Source organism: Ranitomeya imitator, chromosome 4, assembly GCF_032444005.1.
Source record: "Ranitomeya imitator isolate aRanImi1 chromosome 4, aRanImi1.pri, whole genome shotgun sequence".
Taxonomy (NCBI): Eukaryota; Metazoa; Chordata; class Amphibia; order Anura; family Dendrobatidae; genus Ranitomeya; species Ranitomeya imitator.
Window position 1 is genome coordinate 19,574,266 of NC_091285.1, and position 18,654 is coordinate 19,592,919.

The 18,654-nt window shown below is 45.5% G+C and overlaps 2 protein-coding genes across 2 annotated transcripts; both read left to right on the plus strand.

The window, feature by feature from the left end:
• The first annotated feature begins 997 nt into the window (after positions 1 to 997).
• LOC138675203 (E3 ubiquitin-protein ligase TRIM39-like) lies at positions 998 to 3,690 on the plus strand. The gene has a single exon (XM_069763241.1). The coding sequence runs from the start codon at positions 2,029 to 2,031 to the stop codon at positions 3,631 to 3,633; it is 1,605 nt and encodes a 534-aa protein (XP_069619342.1). The 5' UTR covers positions 998 to 2,028; the 3' UTR covers positions 3,634 to 3,690.
• Positions 3,691 to 16,478: 12,788 nt separating this feature from the next.
• Positions 16,479 to 18,272, plus strand: LOC138675204 (tripartite motif-containing protein 14-like). The gene has a single exon (XM_069763242.1). The coding sequence runs from the start codon at positions 16,525 to 16,527 to the stop codon at positions 18,142 to 18,144; it is 1,620 nt and encodes a 539-aa protein (XP_069619343.1). The 5' UTR covers positions 16,479 to 16,524; the 3' UTR covers positions 18,145 to 18,272.
• Positions 18,273 to 18,654: the final 382 nt, after the last annotated feature.

The window sequence follows — 18,654 nt, forward strand, 5'->3', positions numbered from 1 at the left end:
AAGTACGGAAAGCTGGTGTTGGCCCCTGGCTCCTGAGCAATCCCATTTAGAATAGTAACATTATAAAATGCCCCTTTTAAAGTAAGGTCCCGCATTTGAGCAGTCCAAAATTCCCCCCAGAAACTTCCAACTCAAGAATGTCGGACTCATAGGTCACTGTCTCGTCCTCGTTGCCAGCAAAGACACAAAATATAAATAAACTTGGCACACAGCGGATGATGATGAGGCAATTTCATGCAGTCCACTTTAAGGCAGTACAATATATACAAACAACCTTTTTTCAGTGTACTACAATATAAACGAAAATCAAGTATATACAATCATCCACAACAGTATAGAGGTCAGAATTCAATATTCACGATCCAACTTTATGGGTCAAACATAGGAACAGAAAAATGGGTAAAAAGAGGGGAACCTACCCGACTGCTGTATAAATAGTTGACGTAAAAGTGAAAGTATTCTCCACCTGGAGATTGGTCTGTTAAGTGGAAGATTAATATATAAATATATCAATTGGGAACGATCAGATGCCGATATTAAATGAAATGCAAGCCTACCAATAGGATGAGAGGAGGAATCTCCGGCCCTGTTAGTGCAATGTGCAGTCAGGTTCAGGTATCATATGAATACCTATGGAGCGGTGCACAAGGTATTAAATGCTGAAACAATACTGATCAGGATTACCATGTCAACCTGCTTATGCTGGTTGAGACAGGGAACCGGTGGAAGCTACATGCCTTGGGGGTCAATCCCAAAGCCAAGATCGAGGATGTAACAGTGGCAAAGACACTATCACTGTCTCAGAAACAATAGTGCTGAGAACTGCTTCGGTGGAATCGAGACCTGTTTTCAGAGTTGCAGGGATGTATGCAGGTCGTGGAGCACAAAATCCTGATGGAACCACATGCGTGGGTAAACCTAAAGCCATATTGAATTCTTGAAGCTGCCGCAAGCTGATTTTGAAAGAGGTGAGGGGAATAATGAGCTTGGATGTCATTGAGTAGTCAAAAAGTGGCTGGTCCAACCCCATTGTCCTTGTGCCAAAACCTGATGGAGAATGTTGGTTTTGTAATGAATATAGGAAGCTGAATGAGGTGTCCAAGTTTGATACTTATCTGATGAACTCATTGAGAAGCTAGGGTTAGCCAAATACACCACCACCTTTGACCTAATGAAAGGGTACTGGCAACATTTTCGTGTGCCAAGTAGAAGACAGTCTTCTCTACAGTCGATGGTTTCTTCCAGTATACCAGAATGCCTTTTGGACTAAAGAGAGCCCCAGCCACCTTGTAGAAGGCTATGGATTGGATCCTAGCCCCTCACAAGAAGTACTTCACCGCTTACCTGTACGATTTTGTGATCTTCAGCCCGGATTATCAGTCAGCTGAAGAAGGTCCAGGCGGTACTGGATGCACTGTGGAAGACGGGGTTTACCATAAATCCAAAGAAGTGCGCCATGGGGAGGAGGAGGAAAAATACTTAGGCTATATCATCAAGAGGGGTGAAATGAAGCCGAAAGTGAAAAGAGTAAAGGCGATCCAAAATTGTCTGCAACTGATCTTGAAAAAAAAAACAAGTTAGGACAATTCTGGGAATGGTGGGATGCTATGGGCAGTTTATTCCGAATTTCACCATGATACCCACACCCCTGACTGACCTTCTTAAGGGTACAAAGACATTGATGGCCAAGTGGTCTCCTGAAGCGGAAAGGTGTTCCAAGAGTTAAAGTTTGCCGTGTCTCCCTGCTCTACCGTGAGGCTTAATTGCATGAGGGTGCTGTGCAGGCTGATCAGTTAAGTGTAGCATAGCTCTGGGTTGGCCCCTCTGAGCGAACAGCCTGGGAAAACTACACCCTCCTCCCCCCTCCCCTGGTAGCTATGCAACTGTGTACATGATCATACATGATATATAGAGGACTGAATAGGTGTTACAAATCTGCTGAACCCTGTGTCTATATAACTGACACCTGACCTCAGATTTCTGAGTATCAGAGAATTGTAGTTCCATTTCACTTTATCTGTGTCAGCCATGGCGTCTGCTGATCTGAGAGACGAGCTGCTCTGCTCCATCTGTTTATCTACTTTTAAGGACCCTGTAATGCTGAGATGTGGACACAACTTCTGCCGGGTCTGTATTGGTCGTGTGCTGGATACACAGGACGAGTCTGGAGTTTATTCCTGTCCTGACTGCAGAGAAGAGTTTAAGCGGCCGACACTGATGAGGAACATAAATCTCCATAATGTCGCAGAACGTTTCCTGACTACTCAGCAAGAACAAAAGGAGATCACCGGGATCTGCTGCACTTACTGCGTGGACTCTCCGGTACCTGCTGTTAGATCCTGTCTACACTGTGAGGCTTCTCTGTGTGATAAACACCTGAGATCTCACAGCAAATCACCAGAACACGTCTTATGTGATCCCAGCACTTCTCTGGAGAAAAGGAAATGTTCTGTCCAAAAGAAGATCCTGGAATATTACTGCACCGAGGACGCGGCTTGTATCTGTGTGTCCTGTAATTTGTCCGGAGAACATCGGGGACATCATGTGGAGATGCTGGATGAGGCCTCAAAGAAGAAGAAGGAGAAACTGAGAAATGTTCTTCAGAAACTAAAAACAAAGTGTGAGGAGACGGAGGAAACAGTCCGGAGTCTGGAGGAGCGCAGGAGAAAAGCCGAAGAGAAAGCAGCTGGAGAAGCCGAGAGAGTCACTGCCCTGTGTACAGACATCAGGAGACGGGTGGACGACCTGGAGAAGAAGGTCCTGAGTGAGATCTCCAGGCAGGAAAAAGAAGAGTCACTGTCACTGTCTGCTCTGATCCATCAGCTGGAAATAAAGAAGGACGAGCTGTCCAGGAAGATGAGACACATTGAGGAGCTGTGTAACATGACGGATCCACTGACTGTCTTACAGGATCCAGACACCGGTGACTTGTGTGATCCTGAGGAGGAGGGAGGTGATGAGGACACAGGGGGACATGATAAACAGCTCCATGATGGAGATGACCTGGATGTGGCTGTGATCTCACACACATTACACACATTATGTGAGGTAATATCAGGTATAAGGAGCGGGATCTATATGGAGGATCCTGCAGACATATTACTGGATGTAACCACAGCTGATAATAATCTCCATATATCAGACAACCTGAAAACTGCAACCTGGTCACGAGAGAAGCAGAAACGTCCAGAAACAGCAGAGAGGTTCCAGTGTAATCAGGTGATGAGCAGGAGAGGATTTACCTCAGGACGACATTACTGGGATGTGGAGATCAGTAGATCTGGTGATTGGATGGTGGGGATGTGTTATCCCAGTATAGACAGGAGCGGAGAGCAGTCATATTCAGGAAATAATAACAAGTCCTGGAGTTTGAGGAGGAGATATAATAATCAGTATTCAGTGATACATGACAGTAATGCGATTCCATTAACCGAGAAGATCTCCAGTGATAGATTCAGGATATGTCTGGATTATGAGGCCGGGCAGTTGTCCTTTTATGAGCTGTGTGACCCCATCAGACACTTACACACCTTCACTGCCACCTTCTCCGAGCCCCTTCATGCTGCATTATATATATGGAAAGGTTCTATAAAGATATTAGGGAGAAGCAGAAAGTGGAAGAAACCGTCATAGTATAATAAACTGGTGATGAAGAACCTAATAATGAAGGGATCATATTACTTTTGCTGATAATCTTATTTGCTGATTTTTCTTATGAAAATTTTTGCTTTATCAATTTTTTGCTGTTCGTCTGTACGATTATATACGGATTAAGCTGAGGGACTGCTCTTCGGTGTTTTGGGGTCTCAATGCCTTATATTACGATCTCATTCCTTTTTGACCATATTACCCATTTGTATATACCGGTATTTGTTTTTTTCTTCATGTTATGTTTTTGTTTGATTTTCTTTCATTTTTTTTTATTATTTATGTAGTAACTGATGAAGGTGTGGGTGACCGAAACGTTTTGTACTACATCTTGGAATGCATTAAAAGTTCACCTTTACATCATTAAGTTGAGTGCCGGGTTTATATTATACCCTGTATGTTCACAGTCTGCCGCCGGCCGGCGCTCATCTTCTGTGGTCACTGCTATGTGCCTGGAGCAGGAGAGTGGGAGATCTTCAGTGCCAGCAGAGAAGACGGGGAGCAGAGACCGCGCTCTGGAAACTTCAGCGAGGGATTATCGTTACACTGGCCGCATCTGTGTGCTCTGTGTCTGCCACACATACTGTGGCCGGACCATGCAGGGGCTGATCAGGCGGCCTAAAGGACCCTCTTTAGCCATCTCTGCCCAGGGAGTAATCAATTGTCGCTCCCATTAGTGTGAATGACAGACCTCTCCTTAGTGTTTCTGCTGCTCTGGCACCCCGGCTCTATGCTATTCACAATACACTGCCGGGCACTGAGCAGCTTTACCTTTCCACTTTCCTAGTGTTCGTATAGCAGTGTAAAGGTAAAAGCCTGTGCACACATTGCAGATTTGTCACTTTTTTAAAATCTCTGCAGGATGTCAATTCTTTCAGCAATGTTGCTGACAATTTTTCTAAGGCCTCTTTCACACGTCAGTGTCTCCGATACGTGTAGTGACAGTTTTCTCACGTACCGGAGACACTGACACACGTAGACCAATTCAAATGAATGGGTCTATGCACATGTCTCCGTGTTTTCACGGACCGTTTGTCCGTGTGCAAAACACGGAGACATGTCCGCTTTTCTCCGGCAGCATGTACCGCAATATGTCCAGCACACGTGCACACGGAAAACAGGAGCTACAGTAAGCGCTGTCTCCTGCTTTTGGTGCTGAAGCCGGCATTCATTCCTTCTCCAAAGCAGCATTCGCTGGAGAGGAATGAAAAATCAAGGTTTTTTTTATTTTTTTAGTTAAAAATAAAGTTTGTGGGTCACCTCCTGCCTCCCATCCCCTGTATGCCCGCCGGCTTGCAGAGAAATACTCACCCAGCTCCCGCAATGTCTCCTCTCAGCGCCGGCAGCTTGTCCTGTGTGAGCGGTCACAAGGTACCGCTCATTACAGTGATGAATATGCGCATATTCATTACTATAATGAGCGGTACCACGGTACCACATGACCGCTCACACAGGACAAGCTGCCAGCGGCCGCTGAGAGGAGACATCGCGGGAGCTGGGTGAGTATTTCTCTGCAAGCCGGCAGGCGCACAGGGGATGGGAGGCGGGAGGTGACCCACAAACTTTATTTTTAACTAAAAAAATTAAAAAAAACTTGATTTTTTATTCCTTCTCACCAGCGAACGCTGCTGGGGAGAAGGAATGAATGCCGGCTTCAGCACCAAAAGCAGGGGACAGCGCTTAACTGTAGCGCTGTCTCCTGCACGGTCCTTGTGGTTCTCAGGCAGCACACAAATTTTCTGGACGTGTGAAACCGGCCTAAAACTATTCAGTGTGGAAAAATCTACAACAAAACCGGCAAAAATGCGCTTATTGTTCGCTACGTTTTTCCTGCCAAGAGATGCATAAATGGTGCAGAAATTTCTGCAGATGTGTCCAAAACAGGTAAAGGATCCAGATTCCAGTATATATGCTCCATACTGTATAATGGCCACACAGTGCTCCATACTGTATAATGGCCACACAGTGCTCCATACTGTATAATGGCCACACATGATGCTCCATACTGTACAATGGCCCCACATGATGCTCCATACTGTATAATGGCCCCACATGATGCTCCATACTGTATAATGGCCACACAGTGCTCCATACTGTGTAATGGCCACACAGTGCTCCATACTGTGTAATGGCCATACATGATGCTCCATATTGTATAATGGCCACACATGATGCTCAATACTGTATAATGACCACATATGATGCTGGATACAGTATAATGGCCATACATAGTTACCCCACCCCCATCATTACCTTCTCCCCAACCTCTATCATTGCCTTCTCCGCTCCGTACACTCGTACACACGCGGCTGCGCTCCATACACCTTGTACACACTCGGTTCCGCTCCGTACACCTCGCACACACTCAGCTTCTCTCCGCACACCTCGCACACACTCGGCTCCGCTCCGCACACCTCGTACACACCCGGCTCCACTCCGTACACCTCGTACACACCTGGCTCCACTCCGTACACCTCATACACACGCGGCTCTGTGCTGTACACCTCGTACACACCTGGCTCCGCTTCGTACACCTCATACACTCGGCTCCGCTCCGTACACCTCGTACACACGGGGCTCCGCACACCTCGTACACACTCGGCTCCACTCCGCACACCTCGTACACACTCGACTCCGCTCCGTACACCTCGTACACACCCGGCTCAACTCCGTACACCTCGTACACACGCGGCTCTGTGCTGTACACCTCGTACACACCTGGCTACACTCCGTACACCTTGTACACAAGCGGCTTCGCTCCGTACACCTCGTACACACGCGGCTCCGCTCCGTTCCGTACACTTCATACACACGTGGCTCCACTCTGCACACCTCGTACACACGCAGTTTTGCTCCGTACACCTCGTACACACGCGGCTCCACTCAGAACACCTCGTACACACACGGCTCTGCTCTGTACACCTCATACACATGACTCTGCTCCATACTCCTCGTACACACATGGCTCCGCTCCGTGCACCTCATCCACACACGGTTCTGCTACATCCACACTGTAAACCCCTCCTGACCCCAAACATAAACTTACCCTCATCCAGCACCATGACAAGCAGCACAGCAGCGTCCTGCATACACGGAGGCCCCGATCATGTAACCCCTGACTCCTCCCCTCCTGTGACCTCATCACAGGTCCTGTGCGCACAGAGCAGCCATATACAATATGTGGTGCGTGGTAGTGATGGGCAGACTGAGACTCTCTCGCCCGGGGCCCATGAGAACCTAGAGCCGGCCCTGCCCACCTCGCAGGCATATAACCTGCCCTAATGCAGGTTCTGGCGCCGACCGCTATCTCAGCATGGCCAGGGCAGCCTTTTATATTCAGGAAGTCTTTCTTGATCAGATTCAGGAGGCGAATTCACTCACCCTGCAAATGTCCTAGCACAATTTAGTTCCTGCTAAAACAATTCGTCCTTTTTTACTTTCACTTACAGTTTGGTCTAGCAGATGGCGGTGTTTGCATACAGTTACTCGGTCTCTCTACATAACCACGGCATCGGATGCAGGAGTCTGACAGGAGAGGCATGTGTACAGTCTTTATAAGAGGATCTGGCAGGCATTTTCAGCCTGGGGGAAATCACAAGGCAGTGGCCCTCCTGTGGCGGCCCACCTCTGCCCTGCTCATCTCTGGCCGCTACATTAAAGCAGCAGAGATAACAGACTTTAAAAACAGGCTGGTACTTAGAACTGCCGCGACCCACAATCTTCTTCTCCCATTAAGCGACGCCACACCATTTTCATTAACACATAAAAGTTTATTAGGAAAGATTTTAATATAACTTTCATCTTTTACTTTTAGCTTAAAATTTTATGGTCGCAGCTTAACAAAGGCAATATTTGCCAATAAATCGGGTGTAGGGAGATTATCTGCATTCCGGTCTCCCGGTGCAGGTATCTTCACCACCAAAAACTCCACCCGTTCCGCCAAGGAGGAGCGCGGACCGCAAGCTATGACCCCCCCAAAAAATGAATCGCCTGAACCTCCCCTTCACGAAGACCATTAAGAAAAATATCTAAACCAGCATTAAGATAGACTCCCATCTGGAAGAAGAAAACCAGTATTGTCTCCCTCGAGACAATGGTGCCTTACCACTACACCGTTTTTAAATCTGACAAAATGCGATATTCACTGATTCAGGGTACGCCTGGATCTTTCCATGGCGTTTAGCTCTCTGGCGCCCCACCATACTAGCCTTGGAATTACTTCTGACAAGACTATTCGCATTGCAGAAAAGAAGCTCGGAAATTTGTCCATGTCCGATCTCATGAGAGTCAAAAGTTCAGCGAGCGGAAATGAAGCCAAATCGTTCCCTCCGGCATGTATGACCACCACTGTTGGGGATGAAGCCCCTCGTGCGATGCGGACTACCTCTGGAAGAACCTGAGACCAAATAAGACCTCTCGTGCCACGCCAGATCACATCCAAATCTGTGAAACCCAACGATCGTCCTCCTGGACACAATTCGGCTCGCCGAGCCGCCCAATAAATGTAGGAATGACCCACGAACCATACACTGGGCCGTAGTCCATCTGAGAAAATAAAGTTGTAAATTTAGACAAACTTGAAAGCTGCATACATATATATGTCTTTTTTTTTTCAATTTTATCCTATAACACTAAGTCAGGCCTGATGTACATAGTAAAACAGCAAGATTTCCATCTGCCAACTCTTTGAATGTCCGACTCAAATAACCCAGCCCTAGAAGCTTCCGTCGCCGCCCCTATCCGAAAGGAATGCATTCCAAATTCAGCTGCAGGCAGCCCCAAGAACAACAAAGAGCGTCTTAATAGAGCTAAAAATTGACCCGACAGCAAGGGGTGTCCGTTTTCATGAATAAAAAATTGGGCCCCGTTACTTCTAACCAACATGTACTTATTAATTAAAACTAATGGGCAAATATCCTCTTTAATGGCAAATACTGGAAACCATGTGCCTCTCCCTTCTTGATCGGTCTTGGATCTATGAATTCTAATCCTCAAGCCATTGTCACAAATTAAAATGTCTTCCCGCTGCAAGCCGCCTGCTTTATTGAGAGCGGAGGGTAAGATCTCGCTAACCCGCATGGCCCCGAAGAAGGCTACGCCGAAAGCCGCTGATATAAGAGCAGTTTCGTAAGTTGAGTCGCAAATGACTCTTGTTGCCTTAATTAAACTGGCTAACAGCTGGAACGAAATGGGGCGCCTATTGTCGCTATGACTATCTTTTCTACGCCATCCTTTCAATAATTGACCAACTAGGAAATGTTTTGTAGAATCCGTCCAACTCCGCAGTTTGAAATTAAAAGCTAGTGCGGATACGCGGTTGCGTGCCACCGCTCCTGACACCCCTTTGGCATGCATTCGGGATAAGAATGCCATTGTCACCTGCATCCATGAATCATATGAAGACCCCCACCGGTTTATCTGCTGCTAGAAGGCACCACTCCTCCTACGCCTTACCATAGACTCTCCAAGTCGACGGGGCTATTGACGAACGTATCAAGGGAATTAAGTCTCCAGGACATCCCAAATCAAAGGCGGACATTCCAGCTCCTCCAGATGCTCCTGCACCCGCAGACCAGGTTGCTCCTGCGAAACAGACTCAATTGTCATATCTGTTAAATCATCATTATTTTCGATACCAACACTTGCTTTGAACCAAACATTGAAAATTAAACTTTTAAAACGATAAACCCGATCAAATCCATGACCGGCGGAGAAGAGGATGACAAATAGTTTATGGCATGTGCAGCACCATCAGTTTCTAGTTGTAAATGTATTTGTTTATTGGCTAATTGTGGTCCCCAAATAACTATGGCAACCACCACAGGAAACAGTTCGAGAAGAGTTGAGTCCCTAGCCCAAGCCCTGCTAACCCAAGAGTTAGGCCATTTATCTGCGCATTTCTGGCTACCAAAACGAACGCTGAAACCGGCGTGGCAAATTTATATCACCGTTCGTGCACTCCTCTTCTTGGAAACAGGTTCTCCCATTGTAAGTGCTGAGAAAATGTTTCCAGCCTTACTACAGAGAAAAGGGAGCAGAACCGAACTTAGAACAGAGATATGGGAGCAGAAACGAGCTTACTAGAGAGATATGGGAGCAGAACTGAGTTTAATACAGATATATGGGAGCAGAACCGAGCTTACAAAGGAGATGATAGGGGAGCAGAACTGAGCTTACTACAGAGATACAGTGGGGCAAAAAAGTATTTAGTCAGTCAGCAATAGTGCAAGTTCCACCACTTAAAAAGATGAGAGGCGTCTGTAATTTACATCATAGGTAGACCTCAACTATGGGAGACAAACTGAGAAAAAAAAATCCAGAAAATCACATTGTCTGGTTTTTTTTTAAACATTTTATTTGCATATTATGGTGGAAAATAAGTATTTGGTCAGAAACAAAATTTCATCTCAATACTTTGTAATATATCCTTTGTTGGCAATGACAGAGGTCCTGCGTCCCCATCCTGTCATGCGCTGCTCCATCCTGCGTCCCCATCCTGTCATGTGCTGCTCCATCCTGCGTCCCCATCCTGTCATGCGCTGCTCCCATCCTGCGTCCCCATCCTGTCATGCGCTGCTCCCATCCTGCGTCCCCATCCTGTGATGCGCTGCTCCCATCCTGTGATGCGCTGCTCCCATCCTGTGTCCCCATCCTGTCATGTGCTGCTCCATCCTGCGTCCCCATCCTGTCATGTGCTGCTCCATCCTGCGTCCCCATCCTGTCATGCGCTGCTCCATCCTGCGTCCCCATCCTGTCATGTGCTGCTCCATCCTGCGCCTCCATTCTGTCATGTGCTGCTCCCATCCTGCGTCCCCATCCTGTCATGTGCTGCTCCATCCTGCGTCCCCATCCTTATGTGCTGCTCCATCCTGCGTCCCCATCCTTATGCGCTGCTCCATCCTGCGTCCCCATGCTGCCTCTGACCCGCTCGGCGCCGAGTGCTGGGGGGCCTGAGCAGGCGGGGACACCAGTGCGCTGTGGGGGTCAGGTGCCAGTATCGCCGCCAGCTCAGGCCCCCCAGCACTTACTATATTCACCTGTCCTGCGTTCCAGCGCTGGGCGCCGCCATCTTCCCGGTCTCCTGGCCGTCACTGTTCAGTCAGAGGGCGGCGCCGGCGCGCATTAAGCGTGTCATCGCGCCCTCTGAACTGAAGGTTACAGGCCGAAGACCGGGAAGATGGCGGCGCTCAGCGATGGAACGCAGGACAGGTGAATATAGGCCGATACTCACCCTCCTGGCGGTCCCTGCTTCTCTGTTGGAGATCGCGGTGTGTGTTCAGTGTGAACGCACACCTCGATCTCCCGGGAGCGTCACTCTGTGAGGCCCAGACTGCGCTGGCGCTTGCGCCTGCGCAGTCTATAAAGGTTTCGGACAGAGTGACGCTCCCAGCGTTATATTATAGATATACGGTATATATATACCATCTCGTTACTGCTCCCTCTCACCAGTGACGAGTCCCTGTAACCGCCCAGCTCTACGCTACCAATAGCAGACACTGTATGTGCCAATGCTCTGACCCATCATACATATACCCAAAACTCATGAAGACTGTATAATACAGCAGAAATGTGACACAACAGCCATGTCTGTAGGGAGGTCACACAGGAGCTGTCTCTGCAGTGTGTGAGGCAACTTGTAACAGACCCATGAGGGAACATGGCAGCTACATGAATCTCTGAGGTAATATTACTCCCAAATAAGATGTAAGAGCTGAGACTACACTAATACATGATGAATGTGGAGTAGTACATCAGCCATGTCTGCAGGGAGGTACACATGAGGGAACATGGCGGCTACATGAATTCCTGAGGTAAAATTGATCCCATATATGATGTAGGAGCTGATACTACACTAATACATGATGTGTGAGGTGAATGTGCTCCTATCAGCTATAATGTGAGGTGATGACCCCAGTATTATACTCCCTGAAACTGCAGACAAAATTACTACAATAAAAGGCCAAAACAACCCATAATGTCCACCACCATCACCACCACACAGCGATTACATAACTGTATAGTAAGAGTTATTTTTATTGGTTTCAACACTCCAATTAATCAATACTAATTATTGATATGTTCCAATCATTTCAGTATATAAGCTTGCAGTCCTACTGGTGTCTTCAACCAGGGACAATAACAGGTTTTTTATTACAATCTTGACACTTACATTCTAACAAAGGAGCCTTTTGATATTCAAAAATGCAAATTGTCTCCTCTGAGAGGAGGAGAACTAGAACTTCTTGGATATTCAAAGATGAGGTCAGATAATTAGATGTTATCCTGTATATGTTAATTCTATGTAAGTTGGGAGTTGTTAAGTCTCCAGCACACACACCATGGGAGACCAAAGCCTTTACATAAGATTCAATGGGCAATTTAACATATGAAAGATGATGGAAACTTGGGGAAGAGAGAGATTGGAAATGGACACACAGGCTGATGGACTTCTACTTTGAGAATCTAATGTATGAAAAATGCTTGGATTTGATGCACATGTATTTATTTTACTATATGTGTTATTTGAGTGACTATTTCTTATCTTTTATTAAGTAAATTCACTCAATTCTCATGAGAACATTTCTTATTCATCACAATCACTGGATCCCTTACAAAACAATTACATAATATGACTACTACCTCTACATTACAAAACACTCTATACAAAGACCAATGTCACCACCACATACCTCCTACTACATAATGACTGAAACACACTAAGCTGTTACTAAATAAAAAAAGAAGAAAAAGAAAAGCTCCTAAAAAGAGCAGTATTCGCACCTTACAGTAACCGTATAGTGGTAGATACCAGCAGTCCTGCAGAACATACACGTTATTACAGTACAGTTATATACAGTGACTTACCGCTGACGTTCTTTCTGATTCAGGTCGTTCACTTTTCCCGTCTTTTCCATCTGGCCGAGACCGACATGACAACTTCTCCAGCCACAACTCATCTGCACAGATTACAACAAAAACACATCTGACTTCTCACATCTCCAGCGCCGTCTCCATCTATTCCCAAACTACTTAATCTCCCCGTTCCGCGCACACCTGCGGCGTGCAACACTGACCCCAATATTTAAAAAATTGTGTCATTACTAGGATTACTACCTCCCCCTACAAATTAACGTGTCCCATAGAAAGTATTAATGATCCTACTGTGCAAAGGCCTCTATGCTCCTTTGAAGGATATAATATCCCAAGTTCCCCCTTTTAGCAACTAATGCTCTGGTCCACTTAACAGCTTTCTGACATCGGGCGTAAATGTACACCAATGTCGGACACCCTCCCGTTGATGTAGGCTCCGGCAGTGAGCCCACATCTTTCCCGGCCCTTGTCAGCTGTTTTGAACATCTGACATGTGCCCGGAACATGCGCTTCCAGCAATCGTGCCGAAAATCTGCCCATCGGTGACCCCGTCATAGGATTTTGGGTCATCGATGGGTTGGCATGTCAGCTAGAGGTCTCCTGGAGACCTCTATGGTTGTCACTGCCGGCTTGCTGTGAGCGCTGCCCGGTGGTCGTCGCTTATAGCAAGTGAGTAATTCTGCTACATACAGGTGATCTGATCATCGCCTGTATGTAGCAGAGCCGATGGGGTTATGGCAGCTTATAGTCTCCCATGGAGACTATTGAAGGATGACAAAAGGGAAAAAAAAAGTTTTAAAAAATTTTAAAAAAATATAAAAGTTCAAATCACCCCCCTTTCGCCCCATTCAAAATAAAACAATAAGAAAAAAATCATTTGGTATCGCCGTGCTCAGAATCACCCGATCTATTCATAATAAAAAGGATTAACCTCATCGCTAAACAGCGTAGGGAGAAAAAAAAGGCAAAATGCCAGAATTACATTTTTTTTAGGTCACCACAACATTGCAGTGTCACCAGCCCCCAGCGCTGCACATCCATGGGGGTAAAGCTGTTATCTGTCCTCCTTACTTACATATACTTATTTCCCACCATAATTTGCAAAATAAATCTTACCAAATCAGACACGGTGATTTTCTGGATTTGTTTTCTTATTTAGTCTCTCATACTTGTGGTCTACATATGATGTCAATTACAGGCCTCTCATCTCAATACTTTCTTCCCCATGGTAAATATATATATATATATATATATATATATATATATATATATATTATATATATGTATATAATATATATATATATATATATATATATATATATAACGGGAACAAAATACCAAGTGTGGTGTAATTGCAAAAAAGTGCAATCCCACACTTGTTTTTTGTTCACTAAATGCTAAAACTGACCTGCCACTATGATTCTTCAGGTCATTACGAGGTCATAGACACCAAACATATCTGGGTTATTTTTTATCTAAGTGGTGAAAAAAAATTCCAAACTTTGCTAAAAAAGAAAAAAATAGCGCAATTTTCCGATATCTGTAGCGTTTCCATTTTTCAGGATCTTGGGTCGGGTGTGGGCTTATTTTTTGTGCGCTGAGCTGATGTTTTTAATGATACCACGTTTGTGCCGATACAATCTTTTGATCGCCCTTTATTGCATTTTAATGCAATGTCGCAGTGACCCAAAAAACGTAATTCTGGCGTTTAGAATTTTTTTTATCGCTACACCGTTTAGCGATCAGGTTGATCCCTTTTTTTATTGATAGATCGGGCGATTCTGAACACGGCGATACCAAATATGTGTATGTTTGATTTTTTTTTTACTGTTTTATTTTGAATGGGGCAAAAGGGGGGAGATTTAAACTTTTATATATATATTTTTTTCATATTTTTTAAAACAATTTTTATTTACTTTTGCCATGCTTCAATAGCCTCCATTGGAGACTAGAAGCTGGTATAGCCTGATCGGCTCTGCTACATAGAAACGATGCTCAGATCGCCCCTATGTAGCTGAATTACAGCATTGCTATGAGCGCCGACCACAGGGTGACGCTCACAGCAATCCAGCATCAACAAACATAGAGGTCTTAAGGAGATATCTGGTTGTCATGCCGACACATCGCTGACCTCCAATCACATGACGGGGGTCAGCGATGAGCACATTTCTGGCCCGATGGCCGGAAGCATTAGTTAAATGCCGCTGTCAGAGTTTGACAGCGACATTTAACTAGTTAATAGCGGCAGGTAAATCATGACAGGTCAGTATAATGATTTCTGTTTTATCCTTATTTTTACAGGTGGAGACAGTGGGAGCAGACTACTACTCTTATCATTATCTTCTGCTGGTGCTGGGAACCATGATGAGGGTAGCGTTCAGCACTCGGCGCTTGGGAACAGAGAAAAACTGTACACTGATTCCCAGGCTCCGGATGGCATCCGTGTGGGGTACGTGTCACATGGACTCATTGACTTGTGATCTGTGCAGTCGTCCATCACAGATCACGTGTGCAGTGCGCTCACTACACTGAGCAGCCAATCACAGATCATGTGCGCAGTGCACTCACTACATTGAGCAGCCAATCACAGATCATGTGTGCAGTGGACTCACTACACTAAGCAGCCAATCACAGATCATGTGTGCAATGAGTGCACTCACTACACTGAGCAGCCAATCACAGTATTGTATGTGTTTATGTGGGAGGAGCCCGATCACAACAAAGCATTGCCAACCATTCCCCACTTGTTCACACTGCTCCAAGTCTCCTCCACATCACTAGCAGCTGGCAGAGGAAAAGCACAAACCAAGGTAAGAGCTGCTCAAATATGAGCAAAAAAAATCAGCTAGATCAGTGGGAAACGTCCTTACGACGAGCATTAAGGAGCCGTGTGCGAGTCCAGAATCTTATTTGTGGAAGTTCTTCTGTTGATACATTCAGATTCTTCAACTTTTATTCATTTTTATTTGTGTTTTCTGAGTTTCTTTTACAACTTTTTATATGAACATTTCAAACTTCTAATTGTAATGAACATAAAAGAAAACTGGATGGAGCGTACACAGTATATACAAAAAGTTATGGCTCTGGGAAGAAGGGAGCTAAGACAAAAAAAAGCACGCACGCCTTTTGTTTTGTTTTTTCATTTCCATCAATATGGCCGTATAAGGCTATGTGCACACGCTCCAAAATTTTCGCATTTTTGCACGTTTTTTTCTCAAGCAAAACGCTTCAATAACGCCTAAAAACGCATACATTAGTATCCCATAATTTATAATGGATTCCACATTTTTTGTGCACATGTTGCGTTTTTTTCCGTTTGCATTTGCGGGAAAAAAACGCATGCGGAAAAAAACGCAGCATGTTCATTAATTTTGCTGATTTTTTGCGGATTTCCCATTATATTATGACATTGGGAACGTATATTGCTCCATACAGAGTGGGCCCCATATAATGCTCCCTACAGAATGGGCCCCATATATTGCTCCGTACAGAATGGGCCCCATATACTCCTCTACATGTAATTGGCCCCCATATACTGCTTTAAACATTATAAAAAAAATTTATATTAATCTCTCGACGCTGTCCGACTCATCGGCGTCTTCCGGCTCTCTGCGCCGTGACTGTTCAGGCAGAGGGCGCACACTATTCACATCATCGCGCCCTCTCACCTGAAACGTCACAGTCAAAGGATGAAAGACACCGCAGCCCAGAAACGGAGAGGCGAGTATCGCCAATCTCGGGGTTTGGAGCAAGCAGCGGGGGATCGGGCCTCCATAGCACGCCAGTGGCCACGATGGTGAGTGAGACCCTCCACCTGCTCAGGGCCCCGGCACTTGCCCGCGTGCGCCGAGTGCTGATACCGGCCCTGTACATATTCATACATCATATATAGAGGACTGAATACCTGTTATAATTTTTCTGTATCCTGTGTCTACATAGCTGAACCCAAACTTTACTCTGAGTATTAAATAATTGTAGTTTATTTTCTCTCTTCTTCCGACAGCCATGGCGTCTTTTGATCTGAGAGACGAGCTGCTCTGCTCCATCTGTTTATCCACGTTTAAGGACCCTGTAATGCTGAGATGTGGACACAACTTCTGCCGGGTCTGTATTGGTCGTGTGCTGGATACACAGGACGAGTCTGGAGTTTATTCCTGTCCTGACTGCAGAAAAATATTTCAGGAGCGTCCGGCACTGATGAGGAACATAAATCTCCATAATGTTGCAGCACGTTTCCTGATTACTCAGCAAGAACAAGAGGAGATCACCGGGATCTGCTGCACTTACTGTGTGGACTTTCTGGTACCTGCTGTTAGATCCTGTCTACACTGTGAGGCTTCTCTGTGTGATAAACACCTGAGAGCTCACAACAAATCACCAGAACACGTCTTGTCTGATCCCAGCACTTCTCTGGAGAAAAGGAAATGTTCTGTCCATAAAAAGATCCTGGAATATTACTGCACTGAGGACGCTGCTTGTATCTGTGTCTATTGTTCAGCAGGAGAACATCGAGGACATCAAGTGGAGATTCTGGATGAGGCCTCTGAGAAGAAGAAGAGGAAACTGAGAAATGTTCTCCAGAAACTGATCACAAAGAGAGAGGAGACTGAGGAAAGAGTCCGGAGTCTGGAGGAGAACAGGAGAAAAGCTCAAGAAAAAGCAGCTGGAGAAGCCGAGAGAGTCACTGCCCTGTGTACAGACATCAGGAGACGGGTGGACGACCTGGAGAAGAAGCTCCTGAGTGAGATCTCCAGGCAGGAGAAGGAAGAGTCACTGCCACTGTCTGCTCTGACCCATCAGCTGGAAATAATGGACAAGCTGTCCAGGAAGATGAGACACATTGAGGAGCTGTGTAACATGACGGATCCACTGACTGTCTTACAGGAACCAGACACCGGTCACTTGTGTGATCCTGAGGAGGAGGGAGGTGATGAGGACACAGGAGGACATGATAAAAAGCTCCATGATGGAGATGACCTGGATGTGGCTGTGATCTCACACACATTACACACATTATGTGACGTAATATCAGGTATAAGGAGGGGAATCTATGTGGAGGATCCTGCAGACATTTTACTGGATATAAACACGGCTGTTAATAATCTCCTTATATCAGACGACCTGAAAACTGCAACCTGGACACGAGAGAATCAGAAACGTCCAGAAAGAGTAGGGAGATTCCAGGATTCTCCTCAGGTGATGAGCAGGAGAGGATTTACCTCAGGACGACATTACTGGGATATGGAGACCAGGAGATCAGGAGTGTGGATGGTGGGGATGTGTTATCCCAGTATAGACAGGAGGGGGCGTCAGTCAGTGATTGGATATAATAAAAAGTCCTGGTGTTTGTGGAGATTTGATGATGATGATGATGATAATGATCAGTATTCAGTGAGACATGACAGTAAAGTGATCCGGTTACCTGACAAGATCTCCAGTGATAGATTCAGGATATGTCTGGATTATGAGGCCGGGCAGTTGTCCTTTTATGAGCTGTGTGACCCCATCAGACACTTACACACCTTCACTGCCACCTTCTCCGAGCCCCTTCATGCTGTATTATGTGTATATGATGGTTCTATAAAGATATTAGGGAGAAGCAGAAACTGGAAGAAACCGTCATAATTTTAAGGGAAAGTCCCACCAGTTTTCTTGTAGTTTGTTTTTGTGTGAAATTAAGCTTAAAATAGTAATTAAAATGTATTAATGCAATGTGTGCAATGTTTGCAAACATTTCTATATGAAAAATATTATATATTTTCTTACAAATATAAATATATTTACCACTAGGGGGAGCATTTTCCATTTTAGACCTTAATCAGCTATAGTAAGACTTGCCAGCTTTACGATATGTTTCCACAGTCAGGATTGCATCAGGATTTGCTCAGGATTTGACCCAGGTAAAATCTGCACCAAATCTGCACCTGAGGTCACTGACAGGTCACCTGCGTTTTTCAAGCATTTTTTTTTTTCATGCGGATTTGTGTGTGTTTTTGTAAGCTAAATAAAGATATACAAAAAAAAAGAATTGTGATGTCACAAACGTCGCAAAACGGCCGTCGTTTGGACCTGTACACTCTGCTGTATGTACACCCCCGAGCCATGAAGATTTTATCGCATTAAAGAGTTACCTGT